Here is a 22679-nt window from a genome sequence, read left to right on the forward strand (position 1 = left end):
TTCACTTAGCATGATAATCTCCAGTTCCAGCCATGCTTTCACAAAAGGTAGGAATTATTCTTTCTTTATGCTGTGTAGTATATTCCATTGTGTAAATGTACCATAGTTTTTAATCCACTCATGTACTGATGGGCACTTAGGTTGTTTCCAACTCTTGGCTGTTGTAAATGGTACTTCTATGAACATAGGGGTGTCCAAGTTTTTTTTGAATTGGTATTTAGTGATTCTTAAGATATGTTCCCAGCAATGGAACTGCTGGGTCAAAAGGTAGTTCCATTTTTAATTTTCTGAGGAAATTCCATATTGTTTTCCACAGCGGCTCCACCAATCTGCATTCCTACCAATAGTACACTATGATTCCCTTTTCTCCACATTCTTGCTGGCACTTGTTATTTGCTGATTTATTGATGATAGCCATTCTGCCAGGTGTGAGTGAAATAATCTCATTGTGATTTTAATTTGCATCCTTCTGATGGCTTTTTCTCATATGCCTATGGGCCATCTGTATATCCTCCTTGGAGAAGTGTCTATTCAGGTCCTTTACCCATTTTTTAAATTGCATTGTTTGTCTTCCTGATGTTGAGTTATATGAGTTCTTTACATATTGGAGATTAAACCCTTGTCTGATGTATCATTGGCAAACATGTTCTCCCATATGAGAGAGAGGTCAGTCTCCTTTTCATTTTGATAATGGTTTTTTTAGCCATGCAGAAGCTGTTTAATTTGATGTAGTCCCATTTGTTTATTTTTTCGTTTATTTCCCTTGCCCTAGGAGATATATTGGCAAAAATATTGCTATGTGAGATACTTGAAATTTTACTGCCTGTGTTTTCTGCTAGGACTTTTATGGTATCACGACTTATATTTATATAAGTCTTTTATCCATTCTGAGTTTATTCTGGTGTATGGTGTAAGTTGGTGGTCTAGTTTCATTTTTTTTTGCATAAACCATTCCAGCTCTCCCAACACCATTTATGGAAGAGACGGTTTTTACTCCATTGTATGCTTGTGCCCCCTTTGTCAAATATTAATTGACCATAGAGGCATAGGTTTATGGGTTATTTTATTCCATTATTCTATGTGTCTATTTTTATGCCAGCACCAGACTGTTTTGATTATAGTGGCCATATAGTATGGTTTGATATCAGGTATTGTGATCCCACCAACTTTGTTCTTCTTTCTCAAGATTTCTGAAACTATTTGGGGTCTTTTATGGTTCCATATAGATTTTTGAAATATTTGTTTCAGATCTGTGAAGTATGCCATTGATATTTTAATAGGGATTGCATTGAATCTATTGCTTTGTGTAGTATGCATATTTTAATGATGTTAATCCTTCCAATCCATGAGCAGGGTATATGGTTCCATTTATTTGATAAAAGGAGAAAGATTTATATGATGTGAAGAGAAACCAGCGTGCTTTCATTTATTTGTATCTTCTTCAACTTCTTTCTTCAGTGATCTATAGTTTTCCAAGTTCAGGTCTTTTATCTCCTTGGTTAAATTTATTTCTAAGTACTTTATTTTTTTGTTGTTGCTATGACAAATGGGATTTTTTTTCTTAGTTTCTGTTTCTGATAGACTGTTGTTGGTATACAAAAAATGCCATCAATTCTGAATATTGTCTTTGTATCCTGCTCCTTTGCTGAATTTGCTTTCTAGGTTGAGTAGTTTTTGGTGGAGCCTATAAGGTTTTCTATGTACGTTATCATGTCACCTGCAAATAATGACAGTTTTACTTCCTCTTTTCCAATTTGGATGCCTTTTATTTCTTCTTTTTGTCTGATTGCTGTGGCTAGGACTTCCAGTAATATGTTGAATAAGAGTGATGAAAGCAGACACCCTTGTCTTGTTTCTGATCCTAAAGGAAACACTTTTAGCTTTTGCCCATTGAGTATGTTGGCAGTAGGTTTTTCGTATGTGTCTTTTATTATGTTGAGGTATGCTCCCTCTATTCCCACTCTACTGAGTGTTTTTTTTTATCATAAATGGGTGCTGGGTTTTATTAAATGCTTTTTCAGCATCTATTAACATGATTGTGTGATTTTTATCCTTCACTTTGTTTATGTGATGCATTATGTTTATTGATTTCCAAATATTGTACCATCCTTACATCCCTGGAATAAGCCCCACTTGATCATGGTGTATGATTTTTTTAATGTATTGCTGGATGTGATTTGCTAATATTTTGTTGAGGATTTTAGCATCTATGTTCATCAGAGATATGATTTCAATTTTCTTAAATTTGTTAAGGCTTCATTTGTGTCCTACCATGTAGTCTATCTTTTAAAATGATCCATGTGCATTTGAAAAGAATGTATATTTTGCTTCTCTGTAGTGAAATACAGTGGTACCTTGGTGCTCATTGTTAATTTGTTCTGGAACTTGTGACAAGTGTCAAAACCAATGAGTACCAAATGCAATGAGTGATATAGCATTTTCTGTTGGTGGGGGGGGCGGGCATTGTCATGACTCATACAAATTCTAGGAAGTGTGATGAGTCCCAAGCAAGCACTAAATGCTGAAACATTTTTATCTCATCTAAATGAGATGAATATAGGGTTTGGTGAGTTCTGAAGCTGAAGAGTATGGAGGTATGACTATATTCTGTAAATATCAATTAGGTCCATTTGATCTAGAGTGTCATTTAATGTTGCAATATCCTTGTTGATTTTTTTGTTTGGTATCCATTATTGACAGTATGGTGTTAAAATTCTCGGCAATAACTGTATTGCAGTCACTCTCTTTCTTAAAGTCTGCCTGGATTTTCTTTATATATTTAGGTGCTCCTAAATTGGGTGCATGTGTGTTTACAAGGGTTATATCCTCTTGTTGGACAACTCCCTTAAATATTATGTAGTGAACTTCTTTGTCTGTTGTTATGTTCTTTGTTTTGAAGTCTATTTTGCCTGATACAAGAATTGCTACCCCCATGTTGTTTTATGTCCATTTGCATGGAATATTTTTTTCCACCGCTTCACTTTTAGCCTGTGAATCTTTTGTTCTGAGGTGGGTCTCTTGTAGGCAGCATATATGTGGATCCCTTTTTTTTTTTAATCCCTTCAGGCACCCTACATTTTGATTGGGGGCATTTAATCTGTTTACATTTAAGGTTATTATTGATAGGTATTTGTTCATTGTCATTTTTCCCATTTGTACCTGTGTTCCCCCTTTCTTCTCTTCCTCCTCCTCTTTCCTCCCCTCCTCCTCCTCCTCCTTCTTCTTCTTCTTCCTCTTCTTCTACTTCTTCCTCTTCTTCTTCTTCTTCTTCTCCTCCTCCTCCTCCTCCTCCTCCTTCTCTTGTCCTTCTTCTCCTCCTTCTCCTCCTTCTTCAAGCAGTCTCTTTACAATCTCTTGTAATGCTGGCTTGGTGGAGCTATATTCTTTTAGCCTTTTTTTTTCTACATCTGAATAGCTCTTTATTTCTCCTTCCATTTTGAATGAGAGCCTTGCTGGATAGGGTAGTCTTGGTTGCAGGTCTTTGTTTCTCATTACGTGTAATATTTCATGCCAGTGCTTTCTAGCTTGTAGTGTTTTTGTTGAGAAATCAGCTGATAGTCTTATCAGAGCTCCTTTGTATGTTACTATCTGTTTCTCCCTTGTTGCCTTTAAGATTTTTCTTTGTCTTTAAATTTTGCCATTTTAATTGTGATATGTTTTGGAGTGGGCCTTTTTGGGTTCATCTTGATTGCAAACTTCTGTGCTTCCTGAACTTGCATAATGTTTTTCCTCACCAAGTCAGGGAAATTTTCTGTCACTGTTTTTTCAAACAGGATTTCCATCACTTGCTCATTTTCTTCTCCTTCTGGTATCTCTATAATATTAATATTGTTATGTTTCATGTTGTCCCAAAGATTCCTTAAACTATCTTTGTTCTTTTTGAGTTTTTTATTTCATGTTTTGCTCTTTCTGTGTGTGTTTTTATTACCTTTTCTTCCAACTTGCTGAGTTGATCCTCTGCTTCATCTAGCCTGATTTTAATTCCTTCAAGTGTATTCTTCATTTCAGATATTGTATTCTTTATTTCCACATGGTTCTAATTCATAGTTTCTATGTCCTTTTTCATGGTGATGTAGTTCCCTCTAAGTTCCTTATAGTTTTCACTAAGTTTCATGAGCACCCTTTAACCATTACTTTGAACTCTATGTTTGATCAATTGCTTGCCTCAATTTCATTTAGCTCTTTTTCTGGGGATTTCCCTTTTCCCTTTTGATTGGAGATTGTTTCTTTGTTTTCCCATTTAAGGTGACTCTTTTTGTTTGTTTCTACATGTTACATGATTTGCTTTGATTCCCTATCTCTGTGGGATGGCCTTCTGTGGTAGAAGTCCTGTGGGACTCAGTGGTGCAGTTTCCTTGATGTCCTATGCTGTTGTACAGTTGCTGACAGAACAAAACAAAATAACGCACAAAAATACCCCCACACCAGCAAAATTACTCCTCCCCACAAAAAACAGCAATATCAACAACAAATGAGCAGAGATTAATAAAGGTAGAAAGTAAATAAGAATATTATAAGGATGATAAAAAGAATATGAGATGAGTAAAGAAAAGAAAAATGACTTTGAGTGGATAGAGGGAGGAGAAATAATAAGAATATAGAATAGAAACAAGGCAAAGAAAGGGAAAAAATAAAATCAGATGATACAAAGCTACTTCTGTACTCCTTCACTTCAAAACTTCATATTAGCTAAGATTCTGTTGATTGTTTGGGTTAATTGTTAGAAAATCAGCTGAAAATACAAATTGGGGGCAAGAGCAAGTGGACTCAACTTCTACCTACTCAGCTGTCATCTCAGAGTCCCCCAACATCTATTTTAAATCACAACTTGTTCCCTTCTAACTAGGGAATGTTATGGGACAACAAAGTACCTCAATTCACTGGAAAGGGAGAGATTTCCTTGAGAACACCCACATCTCCATTTTCCAGGAGGGTGAAATGTATTTAGAACCAAATAAAGTAAATACTGAACCAACTGAGAAAATAATGATTTTAAAGGCACCTCCACAAGAGGAAACTAATTTTGAGACTGAATGTTTGTTGCAGGACATTCCAATGCAATTTTGGGCCCTTTCCAGTACAGATATTGGTAAGATTAAACCAGCCACTCATTAAAATAACTGCTGACAATCCTTTGCCCTTACCTAATATTTGCCAATATGTTTTAACACCTGATGTACTTAGTTGAAATTAAGTTCATTATACAAGATTACTAAATAGAGCCTTATAATTCCATGTATAAGCCCATGTAATTCTCCTATCCTACCAGTAAAAACACAAAATGGAAAGAATAGAGATTTTCACAGGATCTCAGAGCTATAAATAAGATAGTTACTCCCAGACGTGCTGTGGTTCCAAATCCACATACCCTATTATTAGCCATTCCTGTGGACTGCCAATATTTTTCAGTGATAAATTTATGTAGCGCCTTTTCAGCATTCCAGTAGAAAAAGATAGTCAATATCTCTTTGCCTTGACCTGGGAAGATTGCTAATTTACTTGGACTGTAATGTCCCAGAGATATACAGAATCCTACCTATTTCGCTCAGATACTAAAAGCTGATGTAAGTGATGTTGATTTGCCCAGAGATTCCATTCTAATCCAATATGTGGATGATTTACCTTTATGCTCTAGGACATATTAGATTCCCAGGAGGACACAATTTACCTATTATAACAGCTATCCATAAAGGGACATAAGGCCTCAAAGGAAAGCTTTATTTATGTTTGCCCCCAGTAAAATACTTTGGTTATCTAACATCTAAAGATGGGCTAATAATTAACCCTGAGAGACTCAGAGGAATACTATTGTTTCCTCTTCTAAACCCAAGAAAACAGCTTAGAAGATTCCTGGGTCTGACTGAATACTGTGGCAGTTGGGTTCCAAATTTTTCATTAATGGCCCAGGCTCTTATGTTTTATTAAAATCAGATCAACCTGATCAAATCCAATAGAATCCCAAAGGTGTTGGGAACCTTCCTGCCTGGTTTCAGAAACTATAACCCCTCGTGGCTAAGGCTGAGTAAAAAGACCTTGGGACCATAAGCCACTTAGGAGACAAAGCTTATCTCCCTTGTAGGGGCACTGCCTCTGCTCCCTTTCACCTCACCCTGCTTGGCCCCAGGCAGATGACTGGTTAGCCAATGACAGGTAAGATTCCTCAAAGGAGGGATGACCTAAGACAAGCATGGTTGCAAAGGGACCCTCAGGGAAGTACTTGGGGGGGCTATAGAAAAAGGGGGTGATGGACCCTCGCCCCTTGGCTTTGACAAAGCCTGAGTCCTCATTCTGTCTGCAAGAAGTCTCCTAATCTCTTGGCTGCCTTACTTTCCCTGACTGACTTAAGCCTGAAACAATGCCAGAGGTGGGTGTGGCCCTGTGCTAGAAAGGGTGGGTTCCCTGGGGTGTTCAGGCCTAAGAAAGACTGCATAAATGCTGTGAAACCTGCTTTGCTAACCCTCAATTTAAATGATAAGGATCCAAGCATGAAATGAGTTTGTTCCCCAAAGTTTTATGGCCCTTTAGCTATCTGACCCTGACTCAGAATAAGCCCCCATAGTTCTTTGAATGTTATGTATTATTTGATTATTACTGCCTGACAATGATTGATGAGCTTTACGTATACACCCTGCATTCCTATGCAAAGTAAACCCAATAAAAGCCCATTGAAGAACAAGTTCCTGGTCCTTCTCCTTTGAGAGATTGGCCACCTTTCCTCCCCAAGCAGATCCTTCTTGGTAGACTTATTCTCATCCATGGTGGCTGGGGGGGCGGCGCCCTGTGGGCAGAGTCCCCCCCCAGCCAAAGGGAAACAAGCTGTGGAAGCTCTAAAGGAAGTATTAGGGTGTCCTGCTTTGGGACACACTAATTATAACTTCCTTTTTTCCTTTTCATGCATGAGGTAAAGGAGATACTTTAAAATTTCTGACTCAGAGACATGATGATCATCCTAGATGTATAGCATATCATAGTCAGCAACTAGACTCAGTTGCCAAAGGGCTCCCTCCCTGCCTGAGAGCCTTCTTGCTACAGCCATCTTGTGCAAACCAAAGAAATAGTTATGGGCTCTCCTTTAACCATTTATGTTCCTCATTCTTTTGAATCTCCTCCACTGAACTCTCATCACACTCAGCATTTCTCTGTCAGTTCACTGGCTTCTTAAGAAGTACTCCTGCTTTCAATGCCTAATATTAATTTAACTTGATGTAACAGTCTTTTGTATTGAATTTATTGAGGTAGCATTGGTTAATAAAATTACATAGGTTTCAAGTGTACAATTCTATAATACATCATTTGTATATTGTATTGTGTGTTCACCACCACAAGTCCATGTAACAGTCTTCACCCGGCAACTTTATGCCCTCTGTGCAGGATGAAGACACCCATGATCATGCCTTGCTTACTGATTACCTTCTTGTTCTTTGGGATGATTTACAGAAAACTTGTATTGACAATGCTGACTTAATTTAGTTTACAGATGGATCTTACCTGAAAGATGACCAAGGATATTATCAAGCTGGTACACAAGACTTCCATGGTGGACATAACTGAAAGCGCTTACCTACCTAAAAGATGAGCTTAGTAAGTTGAGTTAATTGCTCTAATTCAGGCTTGTCAAATGGCCAAAGATCAAATAGCCAATATGTACATGGACAGTTGCTGAGCCTTTGATGTAGTGCCTGAATTTGAAAAGTTGTGGAAGCAGAGAGGCTTCTTAACTTCCTCAGGGCAGTCCATAAAGAATAGAAAACAGGTTGCAGAATTATCAGATGCCATACAGCAACTGAAACAATTGGCAATTGTCAAAATTCTAGGGTATTCTAAAGCTGCCACCATGGAAACAAAAGGAAATGATTTAGTTGATGCTACAGCTAAACAAGCAGCATTAAACAACTGAATTACCTAGACCTGAGAATGCTCCTTGCTTCTTATTAAATCAATAAAATGCTCTTTTACAATTTTTAAAAAGATTTTAGTTATTTTTTTAAAAAAAAGAGGGAAAGAGAGGGAGAGAGGGAAACATATATCAGTTGCCTCTTTCATGCCCTCTAATGGGGACCTGTCCCATAACCCAGGCGTGTGCCCTGACCAGGAATCAAACCAGCAACATTTTGGTTTGTGGGATGATGCCCATCCCACTGAGCCCTTACGTCTTCTCCTTTGATTCTAATGTATAAAATAAACTGCAAAACTGCCATTCTCTGGAGCATTTTCTCAGTCTGTTGAGATTTTGCTTCCTGGCAATTATTGTCAGTTTGGGTCAAGAAAAAGTCTTATGAGACTTTTTCTTTGGCTGGAAGTTCTTTTGTCAAAAGAATTGAGAATTACTTTTCATCACACAGAGAGGGCTTCTGTCTCTCATTAGGGATTCTTACTCTAATTTTGTTGGCATTGCCAGTTTGTCAAGCAAAACACCATGTACTATGATGCTGTATTGATACATCAAATCTTCATTCTCTGGGCACAGAGTCTGGTTGGTAGCAATGGCTGAATGATACTTCTCTGTAATGAGTAAAACCATGAACTAAACAGTAGGTCTAAAGTCTACCAGTCTTCTACATTCTGGACAGAGAACATTTGGGGGAAATAAAACAAAATGTCCATTATTAAAATAGTTGTGAAAAGATAAATCTGGATGAACCCAGGTGTTTGTTGTAAAAATCAAAACATATTTCAGTACAAAAATTCCTAATTTCTTATGTTTATTGAAATTTCATCAAGCCAATTAAGTGCTGAAATAAATGACAAATGGGGCATTGGCTGGAGATGAAGAAAACAGTATATTTTCATATGAATGCGAGGAGTTTAGATATTTATTGGATTGGAATTTGACCTGTGACATTAAGATGGAGATTGCCTCCTAAAAACTGTAAGTGGGTCTTGAATTGCAGGAAAGACTTTTTTGCATAATAATTTGTATCCTAACAGTGAAATCTTGCATAAAAATAGACAGCTAACAAGGTGAAGGAAAGTAAACAGTTCAACAGATCAACAAAACATTTTGTGCTCTAGAAATGGATGTGACAGTACTGTGCTTGAGCTGAAAGGTTACTCCTTTGAAGTAAATAAAACCACATGTTATGTCCTGACTGAGAAAAGAGATGTCTATAAAAGGACAAGGATGTAACATCTGAAAACTAATGAGGTGTTACATTTTGAGCCAAAATTGCATCCAACTTTTCAGCATGTAACTAGGCAAGATCTGAGCCAAAAGATAAAGAGTTGATATAAAACTCTGGTTACTCAGAACTCAGACACTGCCATGGAAGACGAAGGTCGGGTTGGGGGTGGGGAGGAAGCCTTTTCCCCATCTTTCTACAAACCTCATCCAGAACCCTCCTTGTCCTGAAAAAAACCCTGCACCAAACCAAATCCCCAAATATCCCTAACAAAAAAGGGGTAAAAAAAAGTGAGATGGCATCCTTCTTTTTTTTTGGTAGACCCTGAGTTCTTTTAACATGCTTCATTCCTCCCTGAGAAGAGGCCCTTCACCTGGTGTGGGAGCAGGAATTATTATTGGGTTGGCCAAAAAGTTCATTTAGTTTTTTCTATAAGATGGCTCTAGTAGCACTTAATTGTCTTTAACTTCATTCAAAACAATTTTGTTAGATTGTGTTGTGACAGCTGCCATATCAGCGTACATTTAAAAAAAACATCAAAATAGGTGAATTTTTTATAGCCATCTTAATATTGAAGATAGAAGAAAATACACAAGATTTTCAGCATATTATGCTTTATTGTTTCAAGGAAGGTAAAAACACAACTAAAATGCAAGAAAAGATTTGTACAGCATATGGAGAAGGTGGTGTGACTGATGAAACATGTCAATAGTGGTTTGTGAAGTTTCATGCTGGAGATTTCTTGCTGGACAATGCTCTACAGTTGGGTAGTCAAGTGGAAGTTGATAGTGATCAAACTGAGACATTAACTGAGAACAATCAAATGTTCTACCAAGCAGGATATAGCTGACAGATTCAAAATATCTAAATCAATAAAGTTACTGGTGAAAATGAAAATTGTGTTTTTTATTATAGTGAAAAACTAAATGGACTTTTTGGCCAATGCAGTATTTAATAACCACTCTGTGCCAGGCTGGGTGCTTTACTCTTCACTCTCTCTGGCTTTCTCTGGTCATTCTATGAGACAGCTATTGTGATCCCAATATTACAGATGGGAAACTGAGGTTCAAGAGATTACATATCTTGTCCAAGAACACAGGACTAGCAAGTAAACTTGTGGGAAATTGAATCAAGGGCTGATTCCCAATTCTGTAGATCAGCCACTGTATCTCGTTTCTAAATCTCAAGGAACTTAATTCCTTCTGTCAATACACAGAGAATTTTCCAGTTGACAGCCTTCTATCAGACACTGTTGTAACTCAGGTAGAAATCACATTGAAGGCATGGGGGTGTTACACTGGACATGCTTTACATGTTTTAAACAGAATTTGATTACTGTAGAATCATATGGATGTGCCATAGAGTTTGGGCTAGTGTGATGTTTCCTCTGCTTCTTCATGACCGTTGACTTGGTGATTGGTTGATTATTTTTAAAGCATTTCTGACCATGGATCAAAAACCTCAGCATCAACACTTGTCCACATTTGCAGATGCTGTGTTTCAAAATACAGTGAGAGCCATCTCTCCTGACTGACTAGGCTTAAGTGGGAGATGGGTCCAGAAGTCCACAGTGAGGGCGATGGCCACCTCTCAGTGGGTCCAGAGAGGAATAGCTTCTAAGTACCTGATTGTGAGGGGACAGATCCTCCATGGAGAGAACCAGTGTATTCCAAGGAGGAATTCCTGCAAACTGGCTCTCCAGACTGGGGATGAGGGCAGTGGTCAGAGCAAGGCACACTGAGTGCCCCAGCTTCAACCCTTAGTATGTTCATAAATCATGAGCGCTGGGATGCTGACGTGAAAGCAGGGGAAGTGAGATATTCCCAAAGTGCTTTAAGACCACTTTCTAGCTGAGGAGAGCACAAGATGGCTTTTACTGCCTGTGGGAGATTTTTGGCAGTATGGAGACGTGGATGGTGGTGACAAAAGCTGGTGTTTTTGTTTCTAGGCATTAATTTCTCCAAGAAGCCTTCTCCTGGAAGTTATTCATCGCTATGCACTTTGGACATGATAAATAGCTTCATGCAGACTGTTGGGATGAGCCAGCAGGCTACACCATCAGAGTGGTGGATGGAGTCCACCCAGAAATTGCTTTTAGTGAACTGAGTATTGACATTATGCCATTCGATTGCATTGACTAGGCTTATAAGAACCAGCACTTTCTGCCCTAACTCTGTAGTCATTTTCATTATAAATTTAAAGACATACTTAAGGACATAGTCTACTTTATATACTACATAATTCTTTTTATAAGGACCCATAGGAAGTCAGCCAAAATATTTATTGAGCACTTATATGTCAGATACTATGCTAGTATTATAAATAAAGTAGTTAACAAAGAAATCACATGAATGAACTTCTGGCCAAGATGGAGGTGTGGATAGACACATTGTGCCTCCTTGAACAACCAAAAGAAGGACAACAATTAAAAAACAAAAAACAACCAGAACTGACAGAAAATTGAACTGTATGGAAGTCCAACTACCAAGGAAATAAAGAAGAAACATTCATCCAGACTGGTAGGAGGGGCGGAGACGGGCAGCCAGGCAGAGAAGATTCACGGCAAGGTGGTGACTGGAGGACCTGGGGGGGTGAGGCAGTGGCTGGCAGACTCAGCGAGGTGGCAGCTGGTGGAGTGGGCATTCCCACATTCGAGTGCAGATAAACTGGGAGGAACAACTGGGGAGTGAGACAGACTGTGCAACCTAGGGCTCCAGCTGGGAAATAGAGCCTCAAAACCTCTGACTGAAAACACTGGTGGGGGTTGAGGCAGCAGGAGAAACTCCCAGCCTCACAGGAGAGTTCGCTGGAGAGACCCACAGGGTCCTAGAATGTACACAAACCCACCCACATGGGAATCAGCACCAGGAAGGCCCAGTTTGCTTGGGGGGAGCAGCAAAAGGGTCCAATTTGCTTGTTGGTAGTGGGAGAAGTAACCAAAAGCCAACTGAGAGCAGAGCAAATAGCATTGTTCCCTCTCAGACCTCTCCCCCACATACAGTGTCACAATGCAGCCACGTGGGTTGCCCTACCCAGGTGAACACTTAACACTCCATCCCTTACTACGTAACAGGTGTGCCAAGACAAAAGCCCAAAGGAAAGAACAGATCAAAGCTCCAGAAAAAAAATACAACTAAGCGATAAGCGATGAAGAGATAGCTAACCTATCAGATGCACAGTTCAAAACACTCGTAATCAGGATGCTCACAAAATTGGTTGAATATTGTCACAAGTTAGATGAAAAAATGAAGGTTATGCTAAGTGAAATAAAGGAAAATGCATAGGGAACCAATAGTGATAGGAAGGAAACCAGGACTCAAATCAATAGTGTGGACCAGAAGGAAGAAAGAAACATTCAACCAGAAAAGAACAAAGAAACAAGAATTCGAAAAAATGAGGAGAGACTTAGGAATCTTCAGGACATCTTTAAACGTTCCCACATCCAAATCATGGGGGTACCAGAAGGAGGAGAAGAGCAACAAACTGAAAACTTATTTGAACAAATAATGAAGAAGAACTTCCCCAATCTGGCAAAGGAAATAGACTTCCAGGAAGTCTAGGAAGCTCAGAGAGTCCCAAAGAAGTTGGATCGAAGGAGGAACACACCAAGGCACATCATCATTGAGTTACCCAAGATTAAAAATAAAGAGAAAATCCTAAAAGCAGCAAGAGAAAAGGAAATAATTACCTACAAAGGAGTTCCCATAAAACTGTCAGCTGATTTCTCAAAAGAGACCTTGCAGGCAAGAAGGGGCTGCAAAGAAGTATTTGAAGTCATGAAAGGCAAGGACCTACATCCAAGATTACTCTATCCAGCAAAGCTTTCATTCAGAATGGAAGGGCAGATAAAGTGCTTCTCAGATAAGGTCAAGTTAAAGGAGTTCATCATCACCAAGCCCTTGTTATAGGAAATTTTAAAGGTATTTATTTATTTAAGAAAAAGAAGATAAAAAATATGAACAGTAAAATGACAGCAAACTCACAGTTATCAACAACCACACCTAAAACAAACCAAAAACAAACTAAGCAAACAATTAGAACAGGAACAGAGTCACAGAAATGGAGATCACTTGGAGGGTTATCAGCAGGGGAGTGGGAGGGGGAGGGGGATGGTACAGAGAATAAGTACTATAAACGGTAGGTAGAAAATAGACAGGGGGATGTTAAGAATCATATAGAAAATGTAGAAGCCAAAGAACTTATATGTATGACCTATGGACATTAACTAAAAGGGGGGAATGTGGGTGGGAGGGGGTGTGCAGTGTGGAGGGGAATAAAGGGGAGAAATGGGACAACTGTAATAGCATAATCAATAAAATATATATATTTTAAAAGAAATCACATGAATGAAGCTGATGATAGAGGATAAAATTTTTTCTTAATTCTCTATGGTAGGCAAAGCTGTCAATCTCCTGAGCAAATTTCCTATTTCCTTCTTTATTCCTGCTTTGGAATAAAGCTCAGAGCCCTGTTTTGTTTATTTGTTTGTTTGTTTTGGAACTAACCTTTAGCAATTGCACAAAACTTCATGCAGTGAATTGTTACCCAGACCATATTGTTATACACACTCCTGGCTTAATGTTGGTTTTCCTTTGATTAATTTTTTTGTACTGTTTTTTTGTACTGTTATGGCTCACCTCACATCCCATATATACATTTAAGTAGGGGGGCTATATTTAAATAATAAATGAGGCCAACAGGTCCTTGGGACCAGAAGTCAGGAGATACTAATGATTAGATGTGGTCTCTAATTGAATGTGGAAATAAATCTGACTAAAACAGAATGCTAATTAGTGTGAGAGCAGTCCTGGCTGTGTGGCTAATGGGGCCAGGGTTAAAAGGCAGCAGCCCAGCCATTGTTAGTAATAAACAGGGCCAGGCAAAGGTGTGAGTGCTGATGTGGGGGCTGGGACAGAGTTCTTACAGTACTGGCTGACTATGTACCAGAATTTAAAGGTGGGGACTCAGAACACACTGCTTTAAAGGCAGATGGAGCCCTAGCCAGTACTCAGTTTGTTAGAGTGTTGTCTTGATATGCCAAGGTTGCAGGTTCAATCCCTGGTTAGGGTACATACAAGAAAGAACCAATGAATACACAAATAGAGGAACATCAAATTAATGTTTCTCTCTTTCCCTTCCTCTTTCTTTCTGAAATAAATTAATAAAAAATTTTATGAAAAGGGAGATGGCGAATAATACACACAGACTAAGCATGAATGAAACCAAATCTGTAATTAGGCAGTAAGCCACTGTGCCAGTTAGAAAGTCTTGGTTGTAACAGAAACTGACTCTGCTGAATTTAATGGGGAGGAGGGAGAAATTTTGGATGCATTTGGAGTAGTTCACAGAATCTAAAGACAAACCACATAATAGGTTTACAAAGGATAGGGCCCCTTCTGGAAGAATAATGAAACATCTCTCTAGGGCTCCTGTGTTGGAATGAAAGGCAGCAAATGTTTTCCATTTTTTGGTCTTTCTGATGAGGATTCAGATTGCCTGACACATGGTAGGAGTTCAATACATATAGACTGAATGAAAGAATGAATGGAACTTTCATGGAGAGAACATCTAATTTGCTGAGTCTGGGTCATATATATGACTCCTGGGAGGAGTGGTATCTTGGCCAAAGGTCTCAGCAAAGCCACAAATAATAGGAAGAGGTGGTTTAGATGCTATGGAGAACAGATAGGGGGCAAGCAGAACCCAAGAGGGTGCTACTACAGGCAGCAGATGGCTGGGGGACTAGAGAAAGTGCTGTGTGTAGTCCTGGCAGAGGAACATCTCCTGGTCCAGCTAGCTTGTCCTTATCTACTAATGTCTAGAAGGAAAAACTACAGAAAAAACGCCAAGGCTTTGTTGCCAACTTTTAAGGCTAGGATGTGACCCAGAAAGTAAATGGCTGAGCTAGGTCCTAAAGCGAAGATGCTGGAAGGGTGAGCATATCTAGATGGAGTTTTGGGGAGGAGAGTGGTGCTCGAACAAGGACAACAACAGGATGACACATCTGATAATTAGCTGCTTATGTTCTTGGAATAAGCCCACTTTGCATGAGCACACGTCTCCCATAATATCCTTTTGTGTTCTTCTTAACAAACTTTTTGATGTCCAAAGTTAAGGACACCCTTTTAGGTGTTGCAATTCAGGACACACCTCAATTAGGTGGCCACAACCATCTCTGAGCTCCAGCCCCACTGGGCCTCTTGCTGTTCTTTAAACACATCAACCCCATCCCCACCTCATGTCTGCTGCACTGTCTGCACATCAGGCTCCTACTCAGTCCTCACCAGGCTCCTCACTCTTTGCAAGGGTCACCTCTCCAATTTATAGTAGATGCTTCCAGGCATTCTCTTCAACTTTGATCTATTGTATTTCTTCCTTAACACTTACCATTCTCTAAATTAATCTTAACTGTCTCAATGTATGTGTACTGAACTTCTCCCACTTTATAGTGTAAGTTCCATGAGTAGGAACCAGGCCTGTTCCACTTCTGAACCCTGCGGAGTGAGACCAGCACTGGCACGTTGTAGGTGCTCAGTAAACATTTGTCAGTATTAAGGTATCCTTATATTTCTGGGATAAACCCAAGTTGGTTGTAGTGTGCTGCCTTTATTCCCACACTCAGTTAGATTTGTTTTACTGATATTTTATTTATGAGTTTTATGTGATATATTAATCAGTGAAAGGACCTATTTCATGCTCTGAAATCCCCTCTGGTTATTTTCTGTCTAGTTTTTATGATTTGGAGAAGTGTTCCCTTGCTTTCTATTCTCTGAAAGAGTTTGGATAAGATAGAAATTATCTAGCCCTTGAGTCTGGCAGAACCGTCTTTAAAGCCCTCTGGTCCAGCTGTTTTTCTTATGGGAAGATTTTAAATGACGGCTCCATTTCCTTAACAATCATAAAACTATTCCAGCTATTTCTTTCTTTCTTTTTCTTTTTTTACCAGTTAAGGAAATTCCCTCTACTCTTCCACCCTCTTGGCACTTGACTATTTTATTTCCATTTTTAAACAAAATTAAGTAGAGTGGTTACCTCTGGAGCTTTTGTGTTCTATTGTATAAGGGGTTGATGAGTATTCGATGTTATTGAAAATCATGTAAGGTCATCATTGGACTGATGATGACAGCATGTTTTAAATCAAGGATTATGGCCCTGGCTGGATGGTTCAATGGGTTGGAACATTGCCCCATACACCAGTCTGGGCACATACCTAGGCTGCCAGTTGGATCCTCAATTGGGGTGCCTACTGGAAGCAACCAATCAAAGTCTGTCTCTGTCCCTTTCTCTCTTTTCGTGTCTCTCTCTGCAAGCAGTGAAAAATGTCCTTGAGTGAGGATAAAAAAAAAAGAATAAATAAATCAAGGATTATGATCAATCCAATTCTGTGTACTTAAGATCCACTAAAAATCTATTATTTGCTGAAAACATGAGTGCCTGAATCTATCTTGGTGCACAGGGGCAGACACTCTCCAGAGGGGAACCTCACAGGCCCCAGAGACACAGACACGCCTAGATGGGAACGGTCCAGGCAACTCAGCCTTACATCTTTTCCTAACATAGACTAGGACGGTCTGGGAAGATGTCTCTGCTGTGTTCCACAGGCTGGGTTCTAGGCCCACAGCACCTCAGAATATTAGGTCCCCTCTTGGTCTGGGATTAGGTAAAGGCCACAGAAAGTTTCCAACAGCGGTTTCCATTCCATATAACAGACGCTAGAGAAGAGAGTGCAAAGGGGCCTCCTGGAAAAGACTGAAGCTAAGAACAACCCTGTGGCGTGATGCTCCTCTGCCAATGAAATTATTATGTGACTTAATATATGTCTGGATTATTATTCTGCAAAAAGGGTAAGTGGATTAAAATGAAAGGAATTTCTGAACAAAAATGGCAAAAAGTTTGCAAACAAGGAGAGGGTGGAGGGAGATGTAGGAACCTGTGAACTTATGCCAGCTGAACACTCACGTAGGAGAGTCTGGCACATGCATTTACTATTTTTGCCAACTGTAATAAATGTTACAAAATCGTCACAAAATTGTTTCTACACAATTGTTTTAAAAAGGATCCTTACATCAAGTGACTGCAATTCATATGCTTTTCAAGTAATCACAAAGCCAGAGACTAACTGAAAATTACCAGAAATTATTTTTTTGGAATCACGTTGAATACAAAGATTGAGATTTTCTTTTCTTCCCAGTTCCCTCTCTCTTCCACCAGTCTTTTAATGTGCTAATACAACTTTCATTTTTGTGGGGAAAAGGCAGAGGGAAGAAGAGACAGGGACATTTGAGTCAGCACTTGAATCGAGGCAGGTGGGTCCCGAAACGAAGAAATGGCAGTCCCTCAAACTCTACCACCTGCATCTGTGGGCAGGGATTAAAACGCCTGTCTGTCCTAGGCTTCTTGAGAAAACTGCTGCTTATAAAATTCCGGTTCTCTTCCTTTCTCTGCAGCGAATCTGTCTTAGAAACGCCTTATCCTTTCACTTTATCAGGATCACAGGGTGGGGGTGGAGGTGGAGGTGGGGAGATATGAACGCCACTTGTAACATTATGGATTTTTTTCTGAAAAACAGGGTTAAGTCAAACCCTGTTTTTGAACATTTTTCTATTTTCTACGCTGAAAGACCACATGAGTTACTTTCCAGAGTCCTTGCACTTAAAAGATTCTGTAAGTCTCACTGAAGAATAATAGTACAAAAAGCAACATTTTAAATTTAGAGGGATCCTCTGGTTGAGAGGCTGTCCAAAATAGCACAAAAATAAACTTGCATTAACTTTGTTAAACTGCTAAAAACTTCTTGGGACAGAAGACAAACAAAACGCCTCCGGATTTGCATTATTCACTGGGCCCAGGAGCTTCAGGACATTTCGGATTCAGCCAAGGCCTTACTTAGCTGGGTTCTAATCATTTGGGCACCTAACACCTTACCACCTTCAGTTACTGGAGGCTATTACAATTGTCCCACTTTACGGCTGAAACTGAGGTTATGGCTTAGTCTTCTTTGGTTCAGTTAAGGGGGTAGGGAGGGAGAGAGAGAAGCTTTTCTTCATTATCTTTTTAAAAAAATATTAAGCCAACTCAAAATGATCTTCCACTTTAAAAACAGTGTTTCCTTTAGGGTCAAATCGTTTGATCCCATCTCTGAAACCAAGAAGCAAGATAAGTATTTTACTGTAAATTAAAACAAAGGGTCACCTCCCCGTATCCCTATTCCCAAGGAGTCAGTCAGAGCGGTCGCAACATTTCCTAGCCCAGACCGGGAATGGATTTGCTGGGGGTCGTAATAAACCCAAAACAGCCCTATCCATACTTGTAATAAAGCCTGGAGAAGGCACCCGCCGGCACAGTGCCCGGACAGCGTCTTTTTTGACCCTGGGGTCAGAAAGATTTATTACTTCCTCAGTGAGGGAGAAACCTCAGGCCAGCTAGAACTCGCGAGCCAGTAGTGGAAAGCCTGCAAGCGGCGCTCTACGTCCTCCGAGCACTGCTGGGCGCGGATGTCTTCGGTTTCCGGAGGGGCCGGGCGGGGGTGGGGGGGGGGTGGTTCCAGCCCCTAGAGAAGAGCAGAGTGGGCGGCCGCTGGGGGTTTCTGCCCAAACTTTATCACCTACTCTTTTGGAGAGCAAGAATGTGCTGCTGAGCCCGACAGCTGCACGCAGAATCCAAGTTACCCACAGCTCGTGGTGCCCAAGTGCTCTGAACCCCGCGTCCGCGCTCCTGAGCTCTGAGCACGCGTTGTTACGGCCTCCGCCAAGCGCTTGGCGGGCCAAGCAGCACCCCAGTAAATCTAGCCCCGTTTCTCCAGTCCCTAAAGCCGGTGTTGCGAGGGGGCGGGCGCGGGGGGCGGGCATGGGACTCGCAGCGGAGGAGTGCCGCGCGGTGAAGGGGAGGAGCTGCAGCGACAGACGGCGGCGCGCACCAACCCGGCGCCGCCTGCCGGGAGCCGCGCAGAGGCTGGCCCGAGCGCGTCGCAGCCGCTCGCGTAGGGTAATCTGGAAACAGCATCCTCTCCGGCCGGTGGCGGCGGCGGCGGCAGGGGTTTCCTCTGCCCGAATACCTTGTCAGCCAGAAGCGGCTGGTCCCGGGAGCAGAGCGGGCAAGGGATCGCTGCGGACTCCTTAGCCGCGCGCTCTTTCTGTAGGGTCCTCCCCGGCCAGTTGGAGACTGTGGAGCGGCGGGGGCTGCCGGCAATGCCCGCCGGAGCATCCTCTGGGTGATGGAAGAAACAGCTGCTGCCGCTGCCGCCGGGTCGCGGGGCGCCCCATCCACCGCCACCAGGGACATGGGGAGATTCGGGGCTCGGAGGCCAAGAGTCGGAGAGGCGGAGCCGCTTAGCCTGGAGCTGGGTCTCGTATAAGCCCCCTCCCCCCAACCTCCCCCAGCGGGCTTCGGCCCCAGGAGCTAGGAAGGAAGCTGCGGTCTGGAGGAGGCGGGGGATACGCAGCAGGAGCCGGGTGCACTGGGCTCAGCGGAGAGCGGAGCGGATCTGGCCGGGTGAAAGTTTACCTTCCCCAGCCGCGGAGTGCCCGCTGTCCGGAAACTCGGCCCAGGGCTTGGGCTGCCGAGTCCTGTGGCCCCCTTGGAGGCACAGGGACCCCCAGCGGGAAGGCGGTGCGCGAGAAATCGAGGAACGAGTAACCGCAAGACAGACACCCGGCCTGCGATCCAGGGCCGCTCCGAGTCGCGCCCGCGGCTCCAGGTGAGCTGGGGAGCCAGGCGGACCCGAAGGTGGGCGTTACTTTGGCAGAGGCGGCGGCTGGGGGGAGGATTGGGGCTCACCAGTTTATTCCGCTTGCCCTCGCAGGTCCTTCTCGGAGCCGCTGCCATGGGAGAGCCAATCCTGGGCGCCGGGGACCAGCCGCCGCTGCTGCCGCGCCCGACTAGGAGCCGCGGCCCCAGTCCTCGCTCCCGAAGCCGGCCCGCTTCGTCCCCACCCCGGGCTGTAGGGCCACCTCCGCCGCACTACGGGCCCGGGCTGTGCCTGTGATGAGCCGCAGCCCGCTGGGAGCTTTGCCCCCGGGCGCGCCGCCCCGGTTGCTCCCGGCCGCGCCAGCCGCTGCGGCGCGCGCCCTGCTCCCGCCGTGGCCCCGGCGCCCGGGCCGACGGTGGCCCGCGTCGCCGCTCGGAATGAAGGTGTTCCGTAGGAAGGCGCTGGTGCTCTGCGCGGGCTATGCGCTGCTGCTTGTGCTAACCATGCTCAATCTCCTGGACTACAAGTGGCACAAGGAACCGCTACAGCAGTGCAGCCCCGACGTGCCACTAGGTGCCGCGGTGGGAGCGGCTGGGGATGGCTGGGGGCGCCCGGGGCCTCCTCCAGCCATGTCGCGCCGCGCACACACCGGCTTGGACCCCCGCACCCCTTACCGCCCCCTCGCCGCGGCCGTCGGGGTGGCTCCCGCAGCTGCAGCGGGGGCCGCAGCCCCTTCTGGTAATAGCACTCGGGGTACCAGGGGTGGCGAGAACAAGAGGCAGTTGGTGTATGTGTTCACCACGTGGCGCTCGGGCTCGTCCTTCTTTGGTGAGCTCTTCAACCAGAACCCCGAGGTATTCTTTCTCTACGAGCCAGTGTGGCACGTGTGGCAAAAACTCTACCCAGGGGACGCGGTTTCCCTGCAAGGGGCAGCGAGGGACATGCTGAGCGCTCTCTATCGCTGCGACCTCTCAGTCTTCCAGCTGTACAGCCCCGCTGGCAGCGGGGGGCGTAACCTCACCACACTGGGCATTTTCGGCGCGGCCACCAACAAGGTTGTGTGCTCTTCGCCTCTTTGTCCTGCCTATCGCAAGGAGGTTGTGGGGCTGGTGGACGATCGCGTGTGCAAGAAGTGTCCACCGCAGCGCCTGGCGCGTTTTGAGGAGGAGTGTCGCAAGTACCGCACCCTAGTCATCAAAGGCGTGCGTGTCTTCGATGTGGCAGTGCTGGCGCCGCTGCTGCGTGACCCGGCCCTGGACCTCAAGGTCATCCACTTGGTCCGTGACCCTCGAGCTGTGGCCAGCTCACGTATCCGCTCGCGCCATGGTCTCATCCGTGAGAGCCTGCAGGTGGTGCGCAGCCGAGACCCGCGAGCCCATCGCATGCCATTCCTGGAAGCCGCTGGCCACAAACTAGGTGGCAAGAAGGAAGGGGTGGGTGGACCAGCAGATTACCATGCACTTGGCGCTATGGAGGTCATTTGCAACAGCATGGCCAAGACATTGCAGACGGCTCTGCAGCCTCCAGACTGGCTGCAAGGTCACTACCTGGTGGTGAGGTACGAGGACCTGGTGGGAGACCCCGTCAAGACCCTACGGAGGGTGTACGACTTTGTGGGGCTGCTGGTGAGCCCCGATATGGAACAGTTTGCCTTGAACATGACCAGTGGTTCGGGCTCCTCCTCCAAGCCTTTCGTGGTGTCTGCGCGCAATGCCACACAGGCTGCCAACGCATGGCGGACTGCCCTCACCTTTCAGCAGATCAAACAGGTGGAGGAGTTTTGCTATCAGCCCATGGCTGTGCTGGGTTATGAGCGGGTGAATAGCCCGGAGGAGGTCAAAGACCTCAGCAAGACCCTCCTCCGCAAGCCCCAGCTCTGAGAGGGCTTCCGGGGAGACCTGACTGTAGATGGGAGACACCCAGGGAGGATTGTGGTGTGTTTAAACAGAAACAGTCCAGACCCAAACCAGGAAGCCCACATGTTCTGTTGTAGATGTATAACATAACCACACAGACGCTTGGCTGTCGATGTTCTGAGTCATTGAATTTCAAGGACGAGTCACAATACACACATCTCAGAAAAGGCAAGACTTGAAAGTTCTGACCAGCTGTCCTCTCTTCTCCCGCCTTTTCTCTTCCTTTCTTCCATGTCTTACCCTCTCTCCTACCTGTCCTTCATTTTGAAATGGGATGCTGATTAAATCAAGATCCAGTAACCCAAATCTTGTTTACAAAGTTTTTGTGGTATCTGTGAACCTGTAACAGAGTAAGTTGGATGTGAGGGGTGGGACAAGGAAAGGGGCAGTCGCTCCGGAGCAGGAAGCCCCACTGGGTGTGACACACCAAGGAGGCATTCTTTTAAAGTAGACTTCTGTAAAAACAAAGGTTATATGTGAGTATTAATAAAGAAGGTAATAAATAATATTCTTTTTTATATTTGCCTCCATTACTTTGGATTTACCTCTGTTAATCTGTGTAGCTTCAGAAGAATCTGCTTCCCATCCCCCATCCCCCATCCCCCCTTTTCCAGTCTGTTTCCTAAAGAACAGCTAAGGTGGGTGGGGGCGGCCTCTGACTCCTCCGTAAGAACCTGGGAGTTGTTTTCTCACGTGTAAATCACAGCCTGTCAGGTGCTGAGGAATGGGAACAAATCTTCAAATTCACAACCAAGTGGGGCAGTGGAGGAGAAGGCACATACCACTTTGCTTTTCCACCTGGAGCACAGAAAGGAAGAAGCAACCCCTTGAGAACCTGAAGGCATTCCGCTTTGATTACTGAGTGAGGGCTGGGGAACCTTGAGGCAGAGAGCAACCTTTCAGTCCTGAAGTTAGTTCAAGAAGAGAGTTTTTTTTTTAAAGAAATGTATGCAATTA

General features: G+C 43.4%; 1 protein-coding gene across 1 annotated transcript; it reads left to right on the top strand.

Annotated features, from left to right (window-relative positions):
- The first annotated feature begins 19674 nt into the window (after positions 1 to 19674).
- CHST2 (carbohydrate sulfotransferase 2) lies at positions 19675 to 22240 on the top strand. Its single transcript, XM_045851711.1, has 2 exons — positions 19675 to 19815; positions 19921 to 22240. Exon 2 carries the CDS (start codon positions 20103 to 20105, stop codon positions 21684 to 21686), a length of 1584 nt encoding a protein of 527 aa, XP_045707667.1. The 5' UTR covers positions 19675 to 19815; positions 19921 to 20102; the 3' UTR covers positions 21687 to 22240.
- The last annotated feature ends 439 nt before the right edge of the window (positions 22241 to 22679 follow it).

The sequence above is a fragment of the Phyllostomus hastatus genome, unplaced genomic scaffold (assembly GCF_019186645.2).
Source record: "Phyllostomus hastatus isolate PE091 unplaced genomic scaffold, TTU_PhHast_1.1 phas_contig_86, whole genome shotgun sequence".
Taxonomy (NCBI): domain Eukaryota; kingdom Metazoa; phylum Chordata; class Mammalia; order Chiroptera; family Phyllostomidae; genus Phyllostomus; species Phyllostomus hastatus.